Here is a 20666-nt window from a genome sequence, read left to right on the forward strand (position 1 = left end):
CTCACCGAGCAATCTCATAACCATAAATAAGGTTTATCACGCAGCTTTGTGTTGTGTGAGGCAATGCAGTGTAATCATCAAAGATAAACGCATTGTGGCCATAAAACAAAACCAGTAATCATTTCTGTTTTGATATGAATTCACATAAAGTAAAATAAATACAACCAAATCGCACCATTTCACCAATCGCCCAGTGTGTTTGTGCTCTTTGCTTTTTATTCCGAGCATGACATTCTTTGGCTCCGAGCCATTTGTTGCTCTCTGTACCATCCCATGAAGCTGTTTGTATGATGTGTTGTCTTCAACAGTCACTGCATATCCAGTAAGGGGGAGGAGGGGTGGGGGTTGTTCCCATGGTGACAACCAGTTACATAACTACAGCGAGTATCTACTGTAGCATTGCAAACAAGATAAGGACTCAGTGAGTGATGATAAACATACATTATCTCCCTAATAATTGATACAAAAGTACTATTAAAGTGGTGGATTGACCGTGTGCACACATTTTAAGAAGTTATTGTTGTGTCTGAAGTTTGTTGCAGCTTTCTTCATGCTCTCCCCCGATGGGTGCTGCTGCTCAACCTACCTGCCTTTATTTATCTCTTTAACCAACTTAAATGACATTTACTAAGGTCAATTGCAACATTATAATGGATTAAAAAGTGAGTGCACCCCATTAGGCCTGTGTGCCTCCTATATCACATGATGCCATTTTAAACTAATAGTATGTGACTACCCTGCAGGCCCTGAGGGGGGGCATGTTCCCACACTATGGCCCTGCATATATTTACTTTAAGCTGTGCACTGATGAAGACAACTGCAGCTAAAACTGATTTATTTGTGATGTTAAAGCTTTGTCAGTGCTTTCAAAGAGTGCTTTCAGCCCGAGGTGCTTTTCCAATGTTGCAAGATTGCAACAGATTATTGATCTCTTTAGATGCAAATAGTTATAATTATAATTTGTATTGTTTCCACATATGAAGCACAACTATATATAAACTGGATGTTGTGTTAGAATAATCACTTTCAGACAAATCAACGAATGTTTACGTTGGTTATGCGTGCGTTCATGATAGATAATTTGGGTTTACAGAAGATGGATGTCTAATCCTTCGATGGTTTTATTAACATTTATCATGAACGTAACATGAATTCATACCTCTATTTTCTAATCTGATCTTAAAGCATTTTCATACATGCATAATGAACTGCAGAAGTACCCCATTAAGTTATAACTGCAACAATTTGTCAACTGATCAAATAGAAAAAGAATCACCACCTAGGTAATTTTCATCCACATTTTTTAGAATGCTTCTCTCTGTTGTATATCATATAAAAGTGAGATACTGAGTACATTTAAAGACATCTCCTTGGACTTCAAGAAAATGGGATGGACTCTTTCTGACATTTCATACACCACGCCAACAAGAAATAATGTAATCTAATAATGCAGATTGATCTAATGTAAATACTTGTACGTTTAAGTCCTCCTGTTTGAAACCAGTGATATATCTCATCTTATACTGGCAGCATAGAGACAGCTACATGGAGAGCAGAGTGAGCAGTAGTGGTCTAAATTTAGTCCCTCCTCTGCCTGTGAACTAAATACCAATGACACCAGTCTGACTGACACCCACCCACTCATCCAGTCCCCCTCCCCAACACAAGCCCCCCTCCCCAACACAAGCCCAGTGCCGGGGAGCACCAGCACCCACTTGGGTCCACTACCCAGTGTGACCCTCTCTGCTTTCTGACTTCCTACCTGTGGAGACAAACGCTGTTCCAGACTCCTCCCTGAGGGTCCTCAGGACAGGTAAGCCCTCCCACAGGTGTGCTGTCTCACTCTCAAACATGATTAATTTTCTTGTCAGTCACACAGCTCGTCTCATGTCAGTTGTTCTACTTTCTTTACATTTTTTTATGAATGCATGCTGGTCTCGTATTGCTTTGGATTTTTTATGTGGAAAATGCTGATTTTATTGAAGATAAAAGTAACATGTTAGCCTGTTATCTGCTCAGCCAATGATTTCCTAATGCTGAAGTGATTTGCTTGTTGAATGTACCCCGGCTATGAAAAGCTCTTTTGTTCCTTTAAGGAACGTTGTGAACATGAGACCTTTGTGTTCTCTGACACCGCGGTGTAAACTTTCGTGTGTGTGTGTGTGTGTGTGTGTGTGTGTGTGTGTGTGTGTGTGTGTGTGTGTGTGTGTGTGTGTGTGTGTGTGTGTGTGTGTGTGTGTGTGTGTGTGTGTGTGTGTGTGTGTTGCTGTGACTACTCCATGTTCTCTGTTTGTGTCCTTTCAGCCCACTTGTGTAATTTCAAACATATTGATTCCCAGAGCCCTGACACAGCTGGTTGCCATGTCTGAAGAGCATGTGCTTGGCATTTAACAGCCCAAGGTTATTTAAAGGGATGTGCTAACTTTGCCCTTTTCACTGCCCCAATAAATCCTATCTGCTTCTAGGTATGTGCGTGTGGTGTGGGTGTTCAATGTTGTCCAATCGATGGTCAACATGCAGCCCTGGTGTCTTGCTTTTGTGTCTCTTTGTGTGTTTGAACAGCTTGTACTGATGGGCTTTGTCTCCTCTGGGTCTCACCCTCCTCTCCCTCAGGGGCCGCCATGTCTCAGTTCTCTACCATGACGACCAGCGAGAGGAAGATGCAGGCGGCAGCAATCTGCAGGGAGGTTCAATCCATGGAGGAAGGTAGCTCCATCGTTTCCTCTTCACTTCCTTGTTTCCTGATCCCTCTGACCTCTCAGCTCCTCCTGTTGCATCCTTTCTTTGCTTATTATTATGTCATTATTAAACAAGGACCATGCATACAGTATAAACACAATCATCTCAAAAGGAGAAGTGATGCCAGAACTAGCTCATTTCCATCGACAGTCCCTGGGCAGGTAAACACATAACTATCAACAAACACTTACAAAGTGTCTATCAAACTAACAATTATAAATCAGATCAAAGTACACATCTATACAATTCAAATACCTGCACACATATCAGTAACTATAACATTTTAATTAATCAATTTAAAATGTTTGTTGACAAGACTCAATATTTGTTTGTTTTATGCTAAGTTCTTGCACGTTTTATGCTTAGCTGGAAGCATATTCCAATGCTTGATAGCTGTATAACAAAAGGAAGATTGTGCAAAGTTAGATTCCCTTAGTGGGATGTTTACGTCTGCGTTTAGAGCATAAACTGTATAAAGTTATAAAGTCTGTGTTTTATGCAGATGTTGATGTTCTGAGTGGATCTGAAATAAGCTACTAATTGAGGAGAAGCATTTAAAATATCTTGAATACCAACCCAACTTGGATGAGAAGGTTGTCGGCTTCTGTTTCTAACATATTTATCTAAAGATTAGTCCTCAAATCTTAGTCAAAACAATCTCAACAAGAAATTGTGTCATCACTATCATAATAAAGATATGTAATATAATATATGTCCTCAACAAAAAAAGCACAATCTATGTCAAATTATGTATAAAGTTTAAATATAAATTACTATATGTGTATAATAACAGATAGGAATTAGCTCAAAAAATGACTTCAAAACCTTCTCTCTTCTTCCTCACATCTTGCCATCCTACATTTCCCTTATAGATTTAACACCATTGCTTAGAGTTCACATTTAATTCTTCTCAGACATGTTCCCGTTGCTGCACACGTGCCTTCATAGAAAGTTAGAGTCCTACATTGACCAATGCAGCAGCTGCCAACCCTCCCTTCTACGAACACGACTATAAATAAGCAAATGAATGTTTTTATGGGCCAAAGTAACTAATCCCTTTGTCCGTTTGAACACGCTATTTCAGGGCGAGGACAACTGTGTGGCAGGGCCTGAAGGCTACTGACAGCTGAGAGATATTCTGGCTAATTATTGGCCTCACTCTTGGACATAGGTCTGTGACATATCCATGATCAGTATGCAGTAGCAAGCACGCTAACCACAAAACAAGCAGCAGACATGAGAGGATTAGGAGGGCAGATAATTGCTCATTCATCATAATGGCAGGAGTACCAAGTCAGCAGTGTTCAGAGCTGTTTCTGTGTGAATATAATTTGTGTTCAATGAGGTTCGATAGGTGGGAGTATCGGAGAAAGGAAAATACATTTGTCTTGTCAGAAATCAGATCAATTTACACGTTTATATTGTACACACAAGCTCTTTGTTTGTCTCCTTGTGTCCAGATGTGGAGATGGATCTTGGGAGGAAAGTGAACATGCCGAAGGACATCATGCTGGAGGAGCTTTCCCTCGCCTCGAACCGCGGCTCACGCCTCTTCAAGATGCGCCAGAGACGCTCGGAGAAATACACTTTCGAGAGCATCCAGAACCAAACCAACATCCAGATCAATGTAAGACAATATGATGAAGACATACAAAAACATATATGCATGGGGAAACACAACTCTGAAGCACTTTAATGACACCCCCATATATTAAGCATTAAGAAAATGGCTGACAATGGGATTTATTCTGTCTGTAGCTTTCTAATAAAAATGTTCCCCCAAAAACAAAATCCAAAAAAATAAATAAAATAAAGCTTTCTATAATCAAAGTTGTAAAAAAAAAAGACATCCCAATCCTAAAAACTGAAAATAATAATTCCAAATTGGAATCATGAGTATATCTAATCTAAAGTATAGACAACTAATCTAATAGGATTATATATGTTTATAATTCTTTAGAAGGGAAATTAAATCCGTAGATGTTTTTTTAATACACATAAATTCAAAGTACATTATTATGGATTTGAAAAACACACTTTGATAAAGCATTGACTGTAACACTATCAGAGCACTATGTTTTTTTTCAGGAATGTTTATCCTTTTCCCCACATCTTTTCCCTCCATCACTCAAAACATTCACACAATACCTTACATCCGGACATAGAATATGTGGGAAAGATTGAGCACTTGAAGTGTTTATTTGACTCGTGTACACACATGGAGTGGCACAGCACAGAGTAGTTATAAATTATGGTCATAAGAAACCTTATTAATGTCCTTTAGTGCATTGATGCCAAGTCGGCGTTTTCTTTCCCAGAAGAGCTTATCTTAGCTTTCTTACCTGGTCACACATAAAGCAATTTCTGTACTATAAATTAACTAAGTTTCTCATTATTGTATCTAATGAGTTAGCAACACTAGTTAAATCCTCTTTCATTTAGCTGTGTAGTGGCTTTGTGTATTTGTCTGGGCTCTCATGAAGTTCATAGATTATAATTATTATGCTCCGGGGAGGTTTCTGGACTCATCTTTGAAGTGAGAATATCTCTGGTTTGTTTATTGCTCGGAGGGATTTTGTTTCAAGTTGTCAACATTTCCTGAGAAAGTTAATAATCCTAAATATCCTTCAGACGGATGAAAGCTTTGCTCAGCCCGCAGAACAATGTTTGTAATGTTGGAGAAAAGTGGGCACACAGACAGTGTCTCTGTTGTATTTCTAAAACACAAAAATACAGCTGCAGCATTGTAAAGAATACACAAACCTAAAAAAAGCTAATGAGTCACTGAGCATGCAAATCATATTTTCCATTTTAATTTAATGGATCCAAATACGACATTCAGATGTAATTAATTATTTTTGCTGTTCATCAAACAATAATCCACTGTGCCATGAGCATTTTTTGATTAGACAATCTCACTAAAAGGTCTACTACAGTTTTGAGCTTTCAATCCTATTAAATACTCTTTCAAAAATATAATCCGTTTTTCCTTTTAAATCAAAAAGGAAAATGTAAACATCTACATTTCCATACCATGCAGGTAAAAATGTGTTTAGGGGAGACACTACAGGTCAATATATTCAAAATGTTAGCTACTGTAATGGATATGGACATTACACTTAATACAAATGATTTACTTACATTCAGAGGATTATAATATTTCTGAAATATTTATATAATTTGTTATGCAAACGTGGCATCATATAATGCTAACTTGAGTTGAATTAAGGAGAAATCTACAGACCCAAATACATGAAGTTAGTCAAATAAACTCCTCAGTGTGGATTTTGGATGTTTTCTTTCCACTCAATGATTTTTGCCTTACCTTTCTTTTAGAACACAATCGTTTTGCAAACTCAGAATGGCTGTGCCACAGCTGGCCAAAACGGCGAGAACAACATGGAAGTGAACCAGACGCTTGCTGTGCCAAACGATACGCCTGACACGACCATGAAGCCAAATCCAGAAAGCATAGCCCCAGGTAAGAACTGATAGCACCGCTCAATGACCGAAACCCGAAGCAGGTGCTGCAGCTGACCTCTACCCACTCAGTGACCTTTAGTCTGTTTCTGAACAATAGACTGGTGCAAGAAATAGTTAGCATTTTAGCTCTTCCTGTTCCCTCCTGTGGGAGTCAAAGTTTGTTCGAATGTACATGAGTAAATACCCCACTAGTGAAGTTAAAACGGTAATTGTGACCTTGTGTCTAAATGAGACTACTTAATGTCGTCAAGCCACCTTTAGCTTAGCGGTGGTGACGTGAAGTCGGGTGATCGTGCTGTAGTTTCTTTATAGCCTAACATTAGTCAATAGAAAGAATGCCATCTGCCTTTTCCCGAGGGAGCACATCCGATGTTAACTTTCGGGTCAGCATACACGAATTATGTCATCCCTGCTCCCTATATACAACAGGAACTCCTTTCCATTGAGCAGAGCATCTTATCTACTTTAGCCTCTGTTATATCGCGCACAGTTTGGGATTTATTAAGATGTTTGGGATGATTTGGCAAGTGTTTTATGTACTGTAATGAATGTACAGTACAAAAGCTCCTGGAGGAGACTGTGTGCTCTCCACAAAGCACTGGATGTGCCGTGGGGTTTGATAAGGATTCAACTGTTTCTCATTGTGTGTACTCGCAGCTTTGATCATGTAGAAAAACATTTTCTTTAAGCCTGGAATCTGCCAGGTGCAGTCACAACATGATTACAGGTTTTCTCCCCGCCTGTCTCCTTTCTATCTTCCTCCCTTTCCTTTGTTTCAGAGCTACTCCTCCACATTCCTCTCTCTCTCCTCCTCCTCGTTAGAATCTGATTTGACCATCTCTTAAAAAAGAGTTTTACCCACGGGAAGTGTTTCCTGTTTGCGTCCCGTGCCACTGATAGCATCAAGCTTTGCACTCACTTCCTCCCTCGTGGCTCAATTCTGCCCAGTTGACACAAAACCGATACTGGTTTAGGGAGGTGAAAGGCTGAACGAGTTGAGGGGGGGGGCTGTTATTTCTGGAGCTCAGGACCGGACACCAACCTTCAATCTTAATGAAGTCACTCTGAAATCAGGCCAGACAGCATTAGGTATCGAATGGTAGGAACTCTTTAAATAGCTTCCAGCCAGGGGTGCATTTTCCAAGCCTCGACTGCAAAACATCTCTACTAGGCTACAGTGATATGTTTTAGATAATAGCTATAATTAGACAAGAATTGGCAGAGAAGATGCTGAAACAACATTATGATAATTAACCATAGGACACATAGCTGCTAGAACCCCAAAAAAGGATCCAAAGGCTTTTATTGTCATGAGCAGAATAGCTGCAGAGTAGTTTTGGCAATGAAAATCTGAACAGACTCCTTCTGCAGTGCAACATACTTGTAACATGAAAAGAAATAGAAAACAGATGAAATCGAGATAAGTCAAACTTAGGAATAAGCAAATATATGTAACATAGATTTATGCTCATTTGAATTGTTTCGTACCATTCTCCAAACAAAGATATAAGTGTCTGCTTGAGGCCGTCATAAAAAATTCTGCCACGTTTGAATGTTTTCGAAAGCTGTAAAGAACATTTCTGCACAGAAAGCCTCTGTGCTGTTTCTCTCAGGCCTTTTATCTCCACACACAGAGCACAGACTGTGTGACAGTCCTTTCCCACACAAATATCAACCGAGCCAAATGTACAACCACAGGAACAATATTCCATGGCCTCAGAAAATCTTTTATGTTTTAGATTCCTCTCCCCGAGTTCCGTACACCTCCCCGCGGGTGTGTTTGGTCTCTCCTGCTTCCTCCTCGGGCAGAACATAAACCCAGGAAGGGGGATTGTTCTCTGTGAGAGGTTAGGACGTGACACGACGCCCCACGTTATGTAAGGCTCAGCAGGCAGAGCCCCCCTGAGTGCAGCCGGGTTTGAAGGATAGTGCTTTGGAAAGGCCTTTCCCATCATCACACACACGCACGCGCACACGCACACACACACAAACACACTGAATTACAGCGAGGAGGCCCCTTCATTTGTTTTGCTGTGAACTTTAACATATACAGGGGAAAAAAGACACTTCTATTGTTATATAGACCTACATGTTAACAACAACATATTTTATTTAGTTATTTAAATATGAACACACATTGATGTTTTAAGACATTTCAATGCAAATTCTACAAAAATCGACTTTCTGCCAAATTCCGCTCTTTCCTGAAAATGTCTCTCATCCATCTCTCCTTAACTTTTTTGCCAACGCACATTGTACAACGTGGTGCAAAAGTTAACTATTAAACACCTATGTTTAGAATAGTATGCAATATCAAATCATGGAAAGAAACAGAACATAACTGAAGGATATCGCCATCCAAATCAAAAATATAATGATATAACTTTTGCTATCAATGCTTCAATTGCATTTAATACTTCATGTAGTAACAAGAAGTATTTTTTTACATTCAGTAACTTTTAAAATCATATGGTTATAAACCAGCAGACGCATTCACTCCTGTTCTTTTGTTTCTGTGAGCTTTTCTCACAAAAGGAAATCAAAGAGAAGAATGTCTTGGGACAGCATGTTTCTTTAAGCTCTGTTTATGTGTATCCTAACTAACCCTGTGTCTCTGCTGTACACCCTGCAGGCTACGGGGGTCCTCTGAAAGACATCCCTCCAGAGAAGTTCAACAGTACATCTGTGCCAAAGTCCTACCACTCCCCCTGGCAGCAGGCCATCATCAGTGACCCCTCCCTGGCTCAGACCATGAACCTCCAGTTATCTGAGCCCGAGCCACGACCTGAACTGCCGGGCTTCAAGAGCTTCAACAGGTAACAACTTCACACCTGGACAGCAAGTATTCAATAATATTACAGTCTACAAGATGCATGTCAACTGAATTAAGCATATCTTTTATTTCAAGTGAGCCTATGTAACGTTGGGGATTATGGGATGATGTTAAAAGAGGTAATATGAAGAACTAATCATTCTAAATTCTAATTATACATCAATGCAGTATATGAGTTGTTTTAAATCAGCCTACTGATAGTGAGTTGTAAAGCAATTGCAAATTGTGCTTGTATTTAGTCGTCATTGGGTTATTTAGTAGTCTGATGTACCCCTCCTGAACAGAGAAACATGTATATGTGATGTGAACACACTTGCTTATTTCAAGCCAAACCATCATCTTTTACTCAACCTAACCACGTTTTGTTGGGTTTTTGTCAGTCTCCAACCTTTACAAGTTTCAAACTGCAAGTGTAAACCAGAAGAAGATTTGTAGTTGTATGGGAATGTAATTCTGTAGGGGACAAGGTTGATTGAATTGATTAAGGGTGTGATATATGGACATGTTGACTCATTTTGTGATATAAAAACTGACACTGAGTTGCTTTAAGTTGCACACACATGCTGAGTGAACAAAAAGTACTGCCCTTCATATAATTTAAAATGAATCAAAGTGAGCTCCTCTCTCAACAGCAGCTCTCTTAGTCCTCTGGTCAGAGTCTTTGTTTGTCTTTAATTAGTCGGATCACTTCAGATGTCACTGTAGTCCCTCTCATTAAAGCGCTGTCACTCCATCACCTCCAGGGTGGCCACTCCGTTCGGGGGCTTCGGCAAGGCTTCCCGACCTGTGCCCATCCATACCCTGCAGGTTGAGCCCCTCTCCGAGTGTCCTGAGCTGCAGGGCGACGCAGGGGAGGATCGACCCTCCTTCAACAGATCCGCTCTGGGCTGGGTGTCGACAGGCGATCCACTCCCCCTCCCCGCTGTTCCCCTCGACCCCATGCTCATCCCTGAGTCAGACGACCTTTGAACGCAGAGTGAGGTCACAGAGATTCACAGAGGTCCGGGAGGGGGGGGGTAATATGTTGCTGTCAGGTTATCATGCTGCCATGTATGCAGCATCCTATTCTCAGGGATGTGAGCTGTTGCACTTGAATGATCCTGTACATTAAGCAGGGACACCACTGGAGTAGTTTATTGTATATTAATGTGCATAAGAGTATTTGATCTTTTTGCTCAATAAAATTGTGTAGAAACAACAAACTTTTTTTCTCTTTTTATTTTTCATCTGTATCTTACTCCACAGCATACCCCCAGGTGATCATTTCACATTGAGTGTGTGAGCGACACTGAAGGAGCACTTGAGTGAACGATGTGTGTTAAAGTGGTATGCTAAGCCATTACTTGCGGCATGATGTGAGAGAGCAGAGATACATGTGAGACACGTCCCGAGGTTACACGCCTGACAAATGAAATGATTTTCAACGACGTGAAGGATGTGTCTCTCACCTTTAATGTGAGAGACACATACGCTTGATGAGCTGTGCCCACTCCTTATCTGCGCTGCGCGTATGGTATTATGACAACACTTAAGAACTCATTGCTGACATTACAGGCTTAAACAAACAAACAAACAAACATGACTGACTGAAAGTTAGCAACAGGTTTTACAAGAGCTGTTCACAATGATTCAGCTTGTCTTTCAATTTAGAGTTGCTGAGTCCTTATATAAACTATGTACTTACTGACTGTACTGTCTGACTGAAAGTAAGTTTGAGAAATACAGTTGCTCTGATGTGTCTATTTACTGTCTTCAATACCTAATCATATTTTTGACTGCTTCTTTAAAAACCGTGATATTTTATTATGTGAAGAAAGCCTGAGTGGACAAGTTCAAATATTTGAAAGCTCCACTTCCCTTTTCCGTTACCAGTATCTTAATCTCTCTGTGTAATCACTGACCATTTGAGTCCAAGGTTAAAGGCAGAGCACATTCACCTGTGATTAAAAGTGCTTTGACATTTTAAAGAAGAGGTTTTCAAAGCGCAAGAAGGGCTCCTAAAAACAATTATTTCATTCTGCTTGTTATACCAGGTCAGTGAATCTTTTTTAAATCACCTTCATTCAAATCTGTTAAGGTGTTTTTCTTATCTTGTGTTGCCATTTTAAACATTGATTTACCACTTGACTCATTGTACTGCACTGCATACAAATCCAGCAAAACTCTATGTGGAGATAAACAGTAACTTAAATTGGTCTCCTGTGAATACTTATCATAGATTGACTTAAATTCAATATCAATGGGATTAGTGTAATCTGTCCAACACCAACATCACTTTCTTTTTAGGTTATTTTTTCTTGTATATGTTGTTCTTTTCATTCTTCTTTGTGGATGCATATGATTTATACATGTTTGATTAGTTTTTCCTAACTGGATGAATACCCATTTGTAACAAAACAGTACGCTTCATCCTGCAAGTTACTTAAATGGAAATGCGTTTGACCAGCTAGAAGCAAGGATGTAAATTTAGTTTTAACATCCTCTCTTTCTCTAAAATTATTTAGTAAATGCTTTCAGACTTCCTCCAGACGTACTTTAGTCCAGCATCAGCATTCCTCGCCTCCGACGGAGACCCTTAGGAATGTGCCGTTCCCTTTTTGAATTCCTCTCTTCAGGAGGACGGTGAGTTCACTACCCAACATCCCACAGTGTGCCAAGAACTACAGCAAGTATCGAGCCGAGTTTATCAAGGGCAGGCATGACCTCTCTGTGAACTCTGATTGTAGCCATTATCCAAATGCAACAATGGAAATATAATTGGCAGTGAGATCAGGGCGGGCTGGGTGTTTGGGAGCCAGACAATTCGATCATTGACTATAACCAGTTTCCCCTCAAGCTGTTTGCTTTGGCATGTGATGGCACAGCATAGAGTATATTAAACTGTGAGGGCTCTGGACAATCAGCGGCCTGTATGGAGTGAGTGTCCCACACTGAAAGGATGAAGTTGCAATCTTGTAGAGTCTTTGAGCCTCCCCACATGCTTAGTCCTCCTAAATCTCTGAGGATAAGAGCATCAGGGACAGTGAGGTGATAGCATGGTGGGGGATTGGTCAGCTAAAATCCAGGGCAATCCTTTAAAAGTGCTTTAATAGGAGGGAGAAACAACACAAACACATAAGTGGTTTGTTTTTTGCAAAACAAGATTTGACAACATTACATAATTCAGCTAATTTGTTGCAAATCCAAAGTCCTGAAATGTATAATAATGTAATAATACATCTCTGTCTGTAATTGATTTCACTTGCATGTTTTGCATACTGCAATACATTTTTTGTTGAGACACACTGTTTTGTCTACACTTAAAGAATTATCATTGGTATCATTCATCTGATGCTCAGCCACATAAAGGTTTTTATCTGCAATTTAATCAGATCAGTTTACACTAAATGGACTTGGGTAATTAGGTGTCAATATACTGTGGAATGAAAAGCATTAATGGTAGTCGATTCAGGAAAATAATGATTCATGGCATACTTTTCTTATCTTTTCACTTATGGGAAGGTATCAAGTATTTTCAAGCAGAGACTCCCAAGTTTCACTAAAGTCACCAGTCATTTATGTTTGAGTCCAAGTTGAGTTGCAAATCTTTCTTATTTTGTCAAGTTGAGTCTCGAGTCATCAAATTTGAGAATGTAACTCATGTGACCTCTGATGTGTTGTACCCTCAGTGTGTTTGAGCAGCTGGCCTTCACCTATTTATCAGCAGTTAACATCGACTCTGCTGCTGTGGCATTCACTGTCATGTTTAAAGCTAAAGTCCCTCGGGTTTCCATCTGCACACACAGCAGCGGGCCCCGAGTCTGCAGCCTGCTGCTGACACACACTCCTGAAAGGTTGACCAACCAATATCCCAGGAGCACTTCTGTGAGTATGGACAGCCATGGTATTGCTTTGTCGAAGGTTTTCAGTTCACATATTGTCTTCAGTTAGATTTTTTGTCCAGTTTATACTCAAATGTTCTACCAGACATGTTGTAAATCTGGGGTTAACCTTGTGATGTTGTGTTAAAGTGACCATACTGACATCAAAATCCATAAACGGCTAATGGTGTGTCAACATTTTAGTCCATGTCTTTGTCATGTGGTGGTGGATTTGTCCAGCCTGATGGATGTGTGCAGCAGGTGTTCATTCCCACAGGAAAGAGCAAAGCCCAATGGGATATCTAAAAATATAAATGAAAATAAAGCATCCCAGGGGTCAGCGGGCGGTGTTGAGTTGCAGGTGAGGTGAAGGGTGTAGAGGCACACATTCCTCTCCTGAAATGAGGTGAAATGACGCAAGGGGTTGAACTGTGTCCACTCTGAGAAAATGCTCAATCCATCAGTGTCAGCAGAGTGGATGCCTGCGCACGGTCATCCTGAAACAGATGCTTGGTCTGTCTGTGTGTACGTATGTCGGAGATAAACAAACAAATACAGAAAATGATTGTTGAGCAATGTGCACTCATTTTCATCAAGTGCAGAGAGGTTAAGTGCACAGAGAGTCCCCTCTGTAGAAACCACTTTATGGAAGAATGCACACAGCCAGGGAGCAATTAGCCTGTTTGGACGAATGAACTTTCAAGACTGTGTTCCTGTTGACTTGCAAAAGCCCTCGAGACCAATTAGAGCCTAGTTCTCTCGCAGTAATCCAGTCGCTGACTTTCACCTCAGGGGCTCATCTATATTCCTCACTGCTCAATATTTGTTAACATCCTCTCTTTGGTTAATAGTCAATGGAGAATTATTAACTTGCTAACACAACAAAAGTTGTTCCAAGACCTTCAGGTGACAAATGAAACGCTGCTTTATCATCTGATATAGCTGAGAAAGAGCAGCTTTAAATGTCTTTAATGCGAAGAAAGAGAGGACATGGCTAATGTTTGATGATAGGAATAATGAATGTGCCTAATCTTGGTTAATGAAGGGTCTTACTTTCCCTAACAGACAGCAGTGAGGCAGCAGCATGTTTCACCTGCACGCTGCAGCTACCGTGGATACGGCAAACACAGCAGAGAAATAGATCACAGTCACCCCTTTGGCTGCACTCCAGAATTAATGTAACATGATCAATTGCCAAAAAATGATGCTTATGTCATCCACTTTTCTGCAGTAAAACAATGAGCACGGCCCTGCTCAGGGGTTAGAAAAGAAGAAGAGTCTTTCCTCTTGAAATGATGCTGTGATTGTGGTAATGCTCAGTCATCATTATGACACACATTCAATTAAATGTTTTACAAGATGTACAAAAGGATAAGTTCTTATAAATGATTCTGTGTTTTCTGCAGGCCCTTATTTTGAAATTCCACTGAAATTAATTCCCAGAAGCTACATTTAAGGAGTGTACTGGATAGAACAAAAAGTCCTCAGAAAGAGCTGACTGAGAAAAACTGAGAGTGGTTTGGTTTTATAAAACTCATTATTACTGGATTTGAATATCCGGTTAAATATATTAGAAACTGCCTGAGAGCAACGCCTCCCCGTGGCCCTCATTGTGGCGTTGGAGCATGTCTAATCTCTTACGTAACAACAGGGCATTCACCACTGTGTGCTTCCTCATTAGTAGTAATTCAATAGCAACACAACGATTGGTGTGCACAGAAAACATAACAAGCTTTGTTTTGTTCAGCCATTCCACCTTGTGCAATTTTTGCAGAAAGTGACAAAAGTGGCATGACGTTAATGCTCACCCTTCACAGTTTGAACACGACCGACAAATATCCATATTTGTTTGTGTTTACGTGCGTGGTCAGGAAAACTTGTGTCCTTACATTTCTTTTCCTTAGTACAAGCTGTTCCATTGGAATTATTTGCATTTCCCATGATACCAGTTCTGAGTGTGTGTACAAAAACACACACACACAAACTAGAACATTTATTATTACCCTGGCTGAGACAGGAGCAGATTAAGTTTACATTTTAATTAGATGCTTAAATGTTAGTTGCAGAAGAGAGCAGCAGCAGAAGAAGCTGTGGATTTATTGGAACACATATATTTCTTCCCACAATACACGCTTTCCCATTAGAAAATATTAATGAAATTGATTTTTTCTTTATGATTAATCAGATTAATTTATATAATTGAACATTGTGTGGTTCATTTTGTGACTTTGGTCTAAAAAGGACAAAGCTGATTTATTTTGAAAAAGTTGTACTGTTTTGGTAGTGTTGCCCCACTTTCCATTTGAATCCAGTAAGTATGGATTGAAAAGCCAGACAACAGTGCTAAAAATATCCAACTTCCACTGGCACAGCACATTTGGGCTGAAATGGAATTTAGCTGCTCAGTGACCCAATCAAGAACATCAATGAATCCATCTAACAGACAAACACATTGACAGCCAGCGAGAGGGAGAAAGAAACACATTAAAAGTAAACTCAAACATGATGTGTGTGTTGTTGATGCTGGTGAATAATAAAAAGACAAAGAGGGTTTGTCATTTGTTTATTACTGTGTTCAGCAGATATTGTGTTGCTCTTTGGGGCTTTCAAGGTGAGAAGTCAGGGCGGTCGCACCGGCTCTCAGCGGGGCTTTCACTGTGCACACTCTCCTTGCAGAGCTGGCAAAGTCTTGCTAATTAATCTTAAATTAAATATGCCCTTTACTGTAGCATCTAACTTGTGTATGGTTTGTTGGGCTGTTTGTCTTGAGTTTGAGAACAATTTGATCTCATTTTTAAAGAGTTAAACAGATAGCTTCATTTTAAAATTATATTTTCTAGATTATTTTAAAAAAACGTCAATTCTAGTTTCTCAAATGCTTTAAATGTCTTGTTTAGAAAGTACAAAATCCCCCAATATTCTTTGTAATAGGATTGAACACTGTAACACTGTACAATCATTTCAGAAAACCAAGGAGATCCTCTTCTGCAGAAGTCATTCAGAGTGCATGGCAGCAGTCAGTGATGTGTCAGTGCAATGATATGGTCATTTTTAGACTTTTGGCTCAGAGTAATGCTGACAGGTGCAGATTGTCAGATTCAGCAGCTTCAGGCTGTCTGGGGTCAGAAAAATAAAGTTTACGTTTGTGGAACTTGTTAAAGAACTGATCTGTTTCAGCCGTCAGATCCATAATTTAAAGGGAGTATAAGATATTCATTGGCACCACTTCAAAGCCTTCAGCCACAGTGGGAATGTCCAACATCGTAATGTGAATCCTCTCAGATCACCAACCAAATATATATTCTTTGTTCATCTTTTAACATCACCCCACCAGAGTGGTCTTACAAGGTAAATCAAACACTTAAATGCCCACATCACTCAAATTAATTATTACTACACTCTTTAACTTTTTTACACTTTTAGAGGAAGCATTATATGTCCCTTGAGGAAATATGCAGGGAGGGAAATGGTATTGTCTCTTCAATGGGCTCTTTAAGTACTTCCTGGGGAAAGGCTGGACCCCACCCACTCGGTGACTGCCGTTTCCTCTAAATTAATGAGTGACTGTGCTAATTTTAAGAAAGAAACATCCCTGTTACACAAAGCTTGAATCAAATAATGGCTATACTTGATTTGAAGCCAGATTTTTGTCTAATAATTGCCAATCTAAATGGCAAGCTAATTGACAATGATTATTTACAAGCCAGTTTGGAATTTGTAAAAAATACATTTGGAATATTAAAGAGAGTCCTCCTTTCAGGCAATCAGTCCAAATAGCTAAATGTGTGCATGCTTGCAAGGGCAATCAGTCATATATAAATTGTGATGGATTCCAACAGTTGGCTATATTTCTACTCCATATTCAGGTTAACCCAGAGCCATTGCACAACTTAATATACTGTTTTTGCAAACAAATTAATGCAGGATAAGAAAGTATGGTTTATGGCCTCAGAATTATATATCCGATATAATATGCCCTCTTGTGGAAGCAATCCAAACTACTTATTTTAATTAATATAATCTTTCCTAATGAAACTGTGGTTTCAGCTTGCCTTGCCTTGAGCAATGAAACACGAGAGCGGCTATTACACTCAGTGGTCTCTAAAGAAAGGCGAGAAAAGCTTTAATTGCACGTCTCTCTCTCATTGCTTTCTTTATATAACTGGATCAGGCAGATGGTGTTTGAGTAACAAGAGTCTTACATCACTTTCCTCTGCTCCCAGTTGTTCATAATCATCAGGGTTATTGTCTTCACATTGTTGGGGTATAACCAGGCAGGTAAATGATTAACACCCCTATTCAATCATTGTCCAACACATTGCTGCAATGCTCATTCATTTGCAAATATATGCAAGAAGATATTATGGCTGGTATCCCTGATACACGAACGAAACAATATCGAAATGCATTTCCCCTGATTGTGCGGTTTATTAAGACAAGCTAGATACCAACACGTTTTTAAATTATTTATTTTATGCAGTTGGGGAGTTAAACGATAATGTAGTAGATAGAGCAACACATTTAAGTAGAGTAACGAAAATATGGCTTAAATTACTAATCTAATTTTGTATTCAGATTTGATTTCAAAATAATATTTGGAAGGTCTTTTTTCAAGTATGTATTGAGAAGCCCATAAACATGTTTTACATACAAAAATCAAATTTTTCACTGTTTTAATGCAGTTACGTCAGGATAAATAAGCAAAGTGTAGGCTAACTGCCATGTGCCCACCACACTGCTGCAATGCATAGGCTACTTACAAATAATATGCACGCATATATTCAGATATGCAGACAACAACAATAAAAATAAAAACATCCAAATATATTATAGGGGACATTTTGAAACACCAGCTACTTTTTAAACATGTTTTCAGCCATGCATATGCTGTAGCTTTGCAGTTAGAGAGTTGTATTTGGCTAACTGCAAGCCCCTGCACCATAAAGCAACATTAACGAGGCTGCCAGCAGAGTTGGCGCTGTGTAGTGTGTGTGAGTGTGTGTGTGCGCTGTGGCTGTGGCAGCGGTGTACAGTAGCATGGCAGACTGCAGTAAATACACTGTTGAAGAGGCGGGGTTTGACATCTCGGCTCTGAAAACATCTCTAATCCAGTATTTCAGGTGCCCGGAGAGAACCGAGCGACCATTGCTCTCCACTGCCGCGCATCAGCGAACTATAGCGGGATCCTCTGGACAGGAATATACCGCAAAGTGTAACGAGACTGTGTCCCAAGTGGCTTTTCTGACAGAAAATTAAACCTACAAAGCCAGAGAGAGGGAAGTTTCAGCGGCGGAAAGACTTTCTGTCTGCCTTGAAGTGGATTTCTCCAGCAGCGACTCCTCCCCCGAAACTCTACCAAAATACTTCAACTCTTTTCTCGCTGCAGGATATTACACTCCGCACTCAGGCTCATTTCTCCTTTCTGGGGTAAGTTACACTTTATTCCAGTGCCACACGAATAGTTCTTGAACTTTATTTGTCAGTGTGGCAGGAGTACGGTGGGGCGGAAATGTAGTTACACCTGAGCTCAGGTAAGTCAGGTAGGCCTAGCGTTAGCTGCCTCTTGTCCTTTAGGTTCACTTAGCACTCATGTCAAGTCAAAAATGTGCTACACATAACCTAAAATACTTGCTTTGTTATTTCGACAGTCCATAGTATCTTTTTTAATAACTTAGTTTTGGTATTTTATTTCAAAGTGGTCTGTTTTCTGGTTTTGTTGTTGACAGCTAGCTCGGGTGTATCATTCATTATTTAAAATATGCAGCTAGCCTCACCAAAATAAGGATTAAGTCTCAACTCATGTCGCATTTCCAACACAATATTTATTGAGTCTGTTTAAATAAGTATTTGTAACCCACGTATGCTTTTCATATAGTTAATACGTACACAGATACGCTTTCCCTTGTCTTTATGGTGTTACATCAGGATAAAAAGCAGTATGGGCTAACATGTTTGTGTGCACTCAGAGGTTCATGTTGCGTAAGTTTGGCACCCCATATATATTTGGCCAACAATGCAGAAGTCACTTCCAGACTCACGCAGTGACTGGTTTCTCCCACTTTACCTCACCCTAATGATACCCCCCCCACCCTTCACACACACACACACACACACACACACACACACACACACACACACACACACACACACACACACACACACACACACACACACACACACACACACACACACACACACACACACACACACACACACACACACACACACACACACACAGTGGTGATGCAGCAGTGAGCTCACAGTGTGTGCACACTCATCCTGTATGTTGATGCCTGTGGAACATTTCTTTTAGGACCGACATGCTGAAGAACCAGTTCTGACAGTCAGCCTTCTGTCACCTCTTTGTTTGCTGGAGTACCTGGAGTAAGTGCTCTTTTTCTAAGTATTGGTTGCTTTATTCACTTAGTGATTCTGCTTTTGATAAAGACTCAGGTAGCTAACTTGAAATAAAGATTTGTAACTTGATATTTACTTTTAAACTTAAGGATTGTACCTGTTAGTGCTGCAAAGATAAGAAGTTGAGTTATCAATAAGAACAATATCCGGACAGTATGTTTGAAAACCGATTAACATTTGTAGTTAGTAAGTAATAATCTCTCATCCGAAAATATCTTTAACTGCTGTTTTAAAATAATGGGGATTGCCTGCTTTTTTTCTCTGTTTTTATATTATATTAAAATAAAAAATCCTTGTGTTTCAGACAAAGCAAGAAAGAGATTTTGGACTTTGATAAACTGATCTGGTGGAAATTATGGAGATGTTTCATTCGTTTTCTGACATTTTAGGGAACAAACAATAAGTAGAGTAAATAATCAGCATATTTATGGTTAATGAAAAATAATGATTAGTGACTATGAATATTTAAAAAAGATAGAACTTAAGGATGAGAAGTAAGTTGTTGATCCTCATCATGCTTGTGATTAGTTGGCAAGTGTCTGTAAATTGTCGATACATTTAAGGAAGCAATTATAAGGGTGGAAGAGGAGGATGTAACTTTTGAGCAGGGGTGCCTGGACCAAGTGCTTTTGTTCTCCTCTTCCTCAACGAGGAGAAAGCGGTGACACAGCGTGGTGTGGGGGACCTGTTCAGTTTCACACGGTAGAACACTAGACCGTGTGCTGCCTGGAAAGTGGCGAGCCTTTGAGCAGGAAGCCCACACAGGAAACCCCGCTGCATTGTTGCCCAAAGGCTCAAAGCTTGTCTGCAGTCCACAGGGAACGCCACAGTCCAAGTTTCACAGTTTCTTAGGGTCAGAGCATGCAGGGTCAGGTTTTATTGCTTCTTCTCTACAAGCAGGCGGGGGCTACTTGTGCTGAGGCCTTGTATATTTCCAGACTACTCTTGATTTAAAATAAACAGTCAAAGCAAATTCATAAATCCTAGGATATTAGAACATTGTGTGAACAGTGGAGAGGAAATGTAGAGACAAATGTTTATATCCTCATGTCAGACACTTAGACTTCCACTTTAAGTGAGCTTTTTACAGATATAAAGTGGTGAACTGAGTGGGAGTCATCTGTGAGATCTCTCAATACATTCGACTCCCTTCATGCGTTTATCAAATGACTCAGACTCAGAAGTTTGCATGACTGCATCAACAAAGGAGAAGTTGATTATGTTCTACCCAAGGCGAACTCAAGACATGGGAAATGTGAATTTGTAGCAGTGGATGATAATTAAAAAATTCAGTGGGAGATAAATCAACACTTTAGTAAAAAGAAACTGCAGTT

The 20666-nt window shown here is 39.8% G+C and overlaps 2 protein-coding genes across 5 annotated transcripts in view; both read left to right on the top strand.

Annotated features, from left to right (window-relative positions):
- The first annotated feature begins 1250 nt into the window (after positions 1-1250).
- On the top strand, positions 1251-10257 carry myoz2a (myozenin 2a). The gene is made up of 6 exons (XM_079669858.1): positions 1251-1813; positions 2614-2706; positions 4200-4366; positions 6076-6220; positions 8855-9038; positions 9799-10257. The coding sequence occupies exons 2-6, from the start codon at positions 2622-2624 to the stop codon at positions 10022-10024; spliced, it is 807 nt and encodes a 268-aa protein (XP_079525984.1). The 5' UTR covers positions 1251-1813; positions 2614-2621; the 3' UTR covers positions 10025-10257.
- Positions 10258-17950: 7693 nt separating this feature from the next.
- The window catches only part of usp53a (ubiquitin specific peptidase 53a), a 35910-nt gene continuing 33194 nt past the window's right edge, over positions 17951-20666 (top strand). Inside the window, exons 1-2 of one of the 4 annotated variants that reach the window (XM_079668085.1) lie at positions 17951-18342; positions 19229-19299. The gene's annotated coding sequence lies outside the window, so the exon portion shown is untranslated. Of the gene's footprint in view, positions 18343-18379; positions 18447-19228; positions 19300-20666 lie in introns of those variants that run through there. The other 3 variants (XM_079668082.1, XM_079668083.1, XM_079668084.1) reach the window with 3 other exon arrangements.

The sequence above is a fragment of the Notothenia rossii genome, assembly GCF_949606895.1.
Source record: "Notothenia rossii genome assembly, chromosome: 3".
Lineage (NCBI taxonomy): Eukaryota > Metazoa > Chordata > Actinopteri > Perciformes > Nototheniidae > Notothenia > Notothenia rossii.

Excerpts from the sequence above, each read along its gene's own strand:
- myoz2a (XM_079669858.1), top strand. The coding sequence starts at position 2,622 with ATGTCTCAGTTCTCTACCATGACGACCAGCGAGAGGAAGATGCAGGCG. Across the intron at positions 2,707-4,199 it reads GGTTCAATCCATGGAGGAAG|ATGTGGAGATGGATCTTGGG; the intron begins GTAGCTCCATCG and ends CCTTGTGTCCAG. Across the intron at positions 4,367-6,075 it reads AAACCAACATCCAGATCAAT|AACACAATCGTTTTGCAAAC; the intron begins GTAAGACAATAT and ends CCTTTCTTTTAG.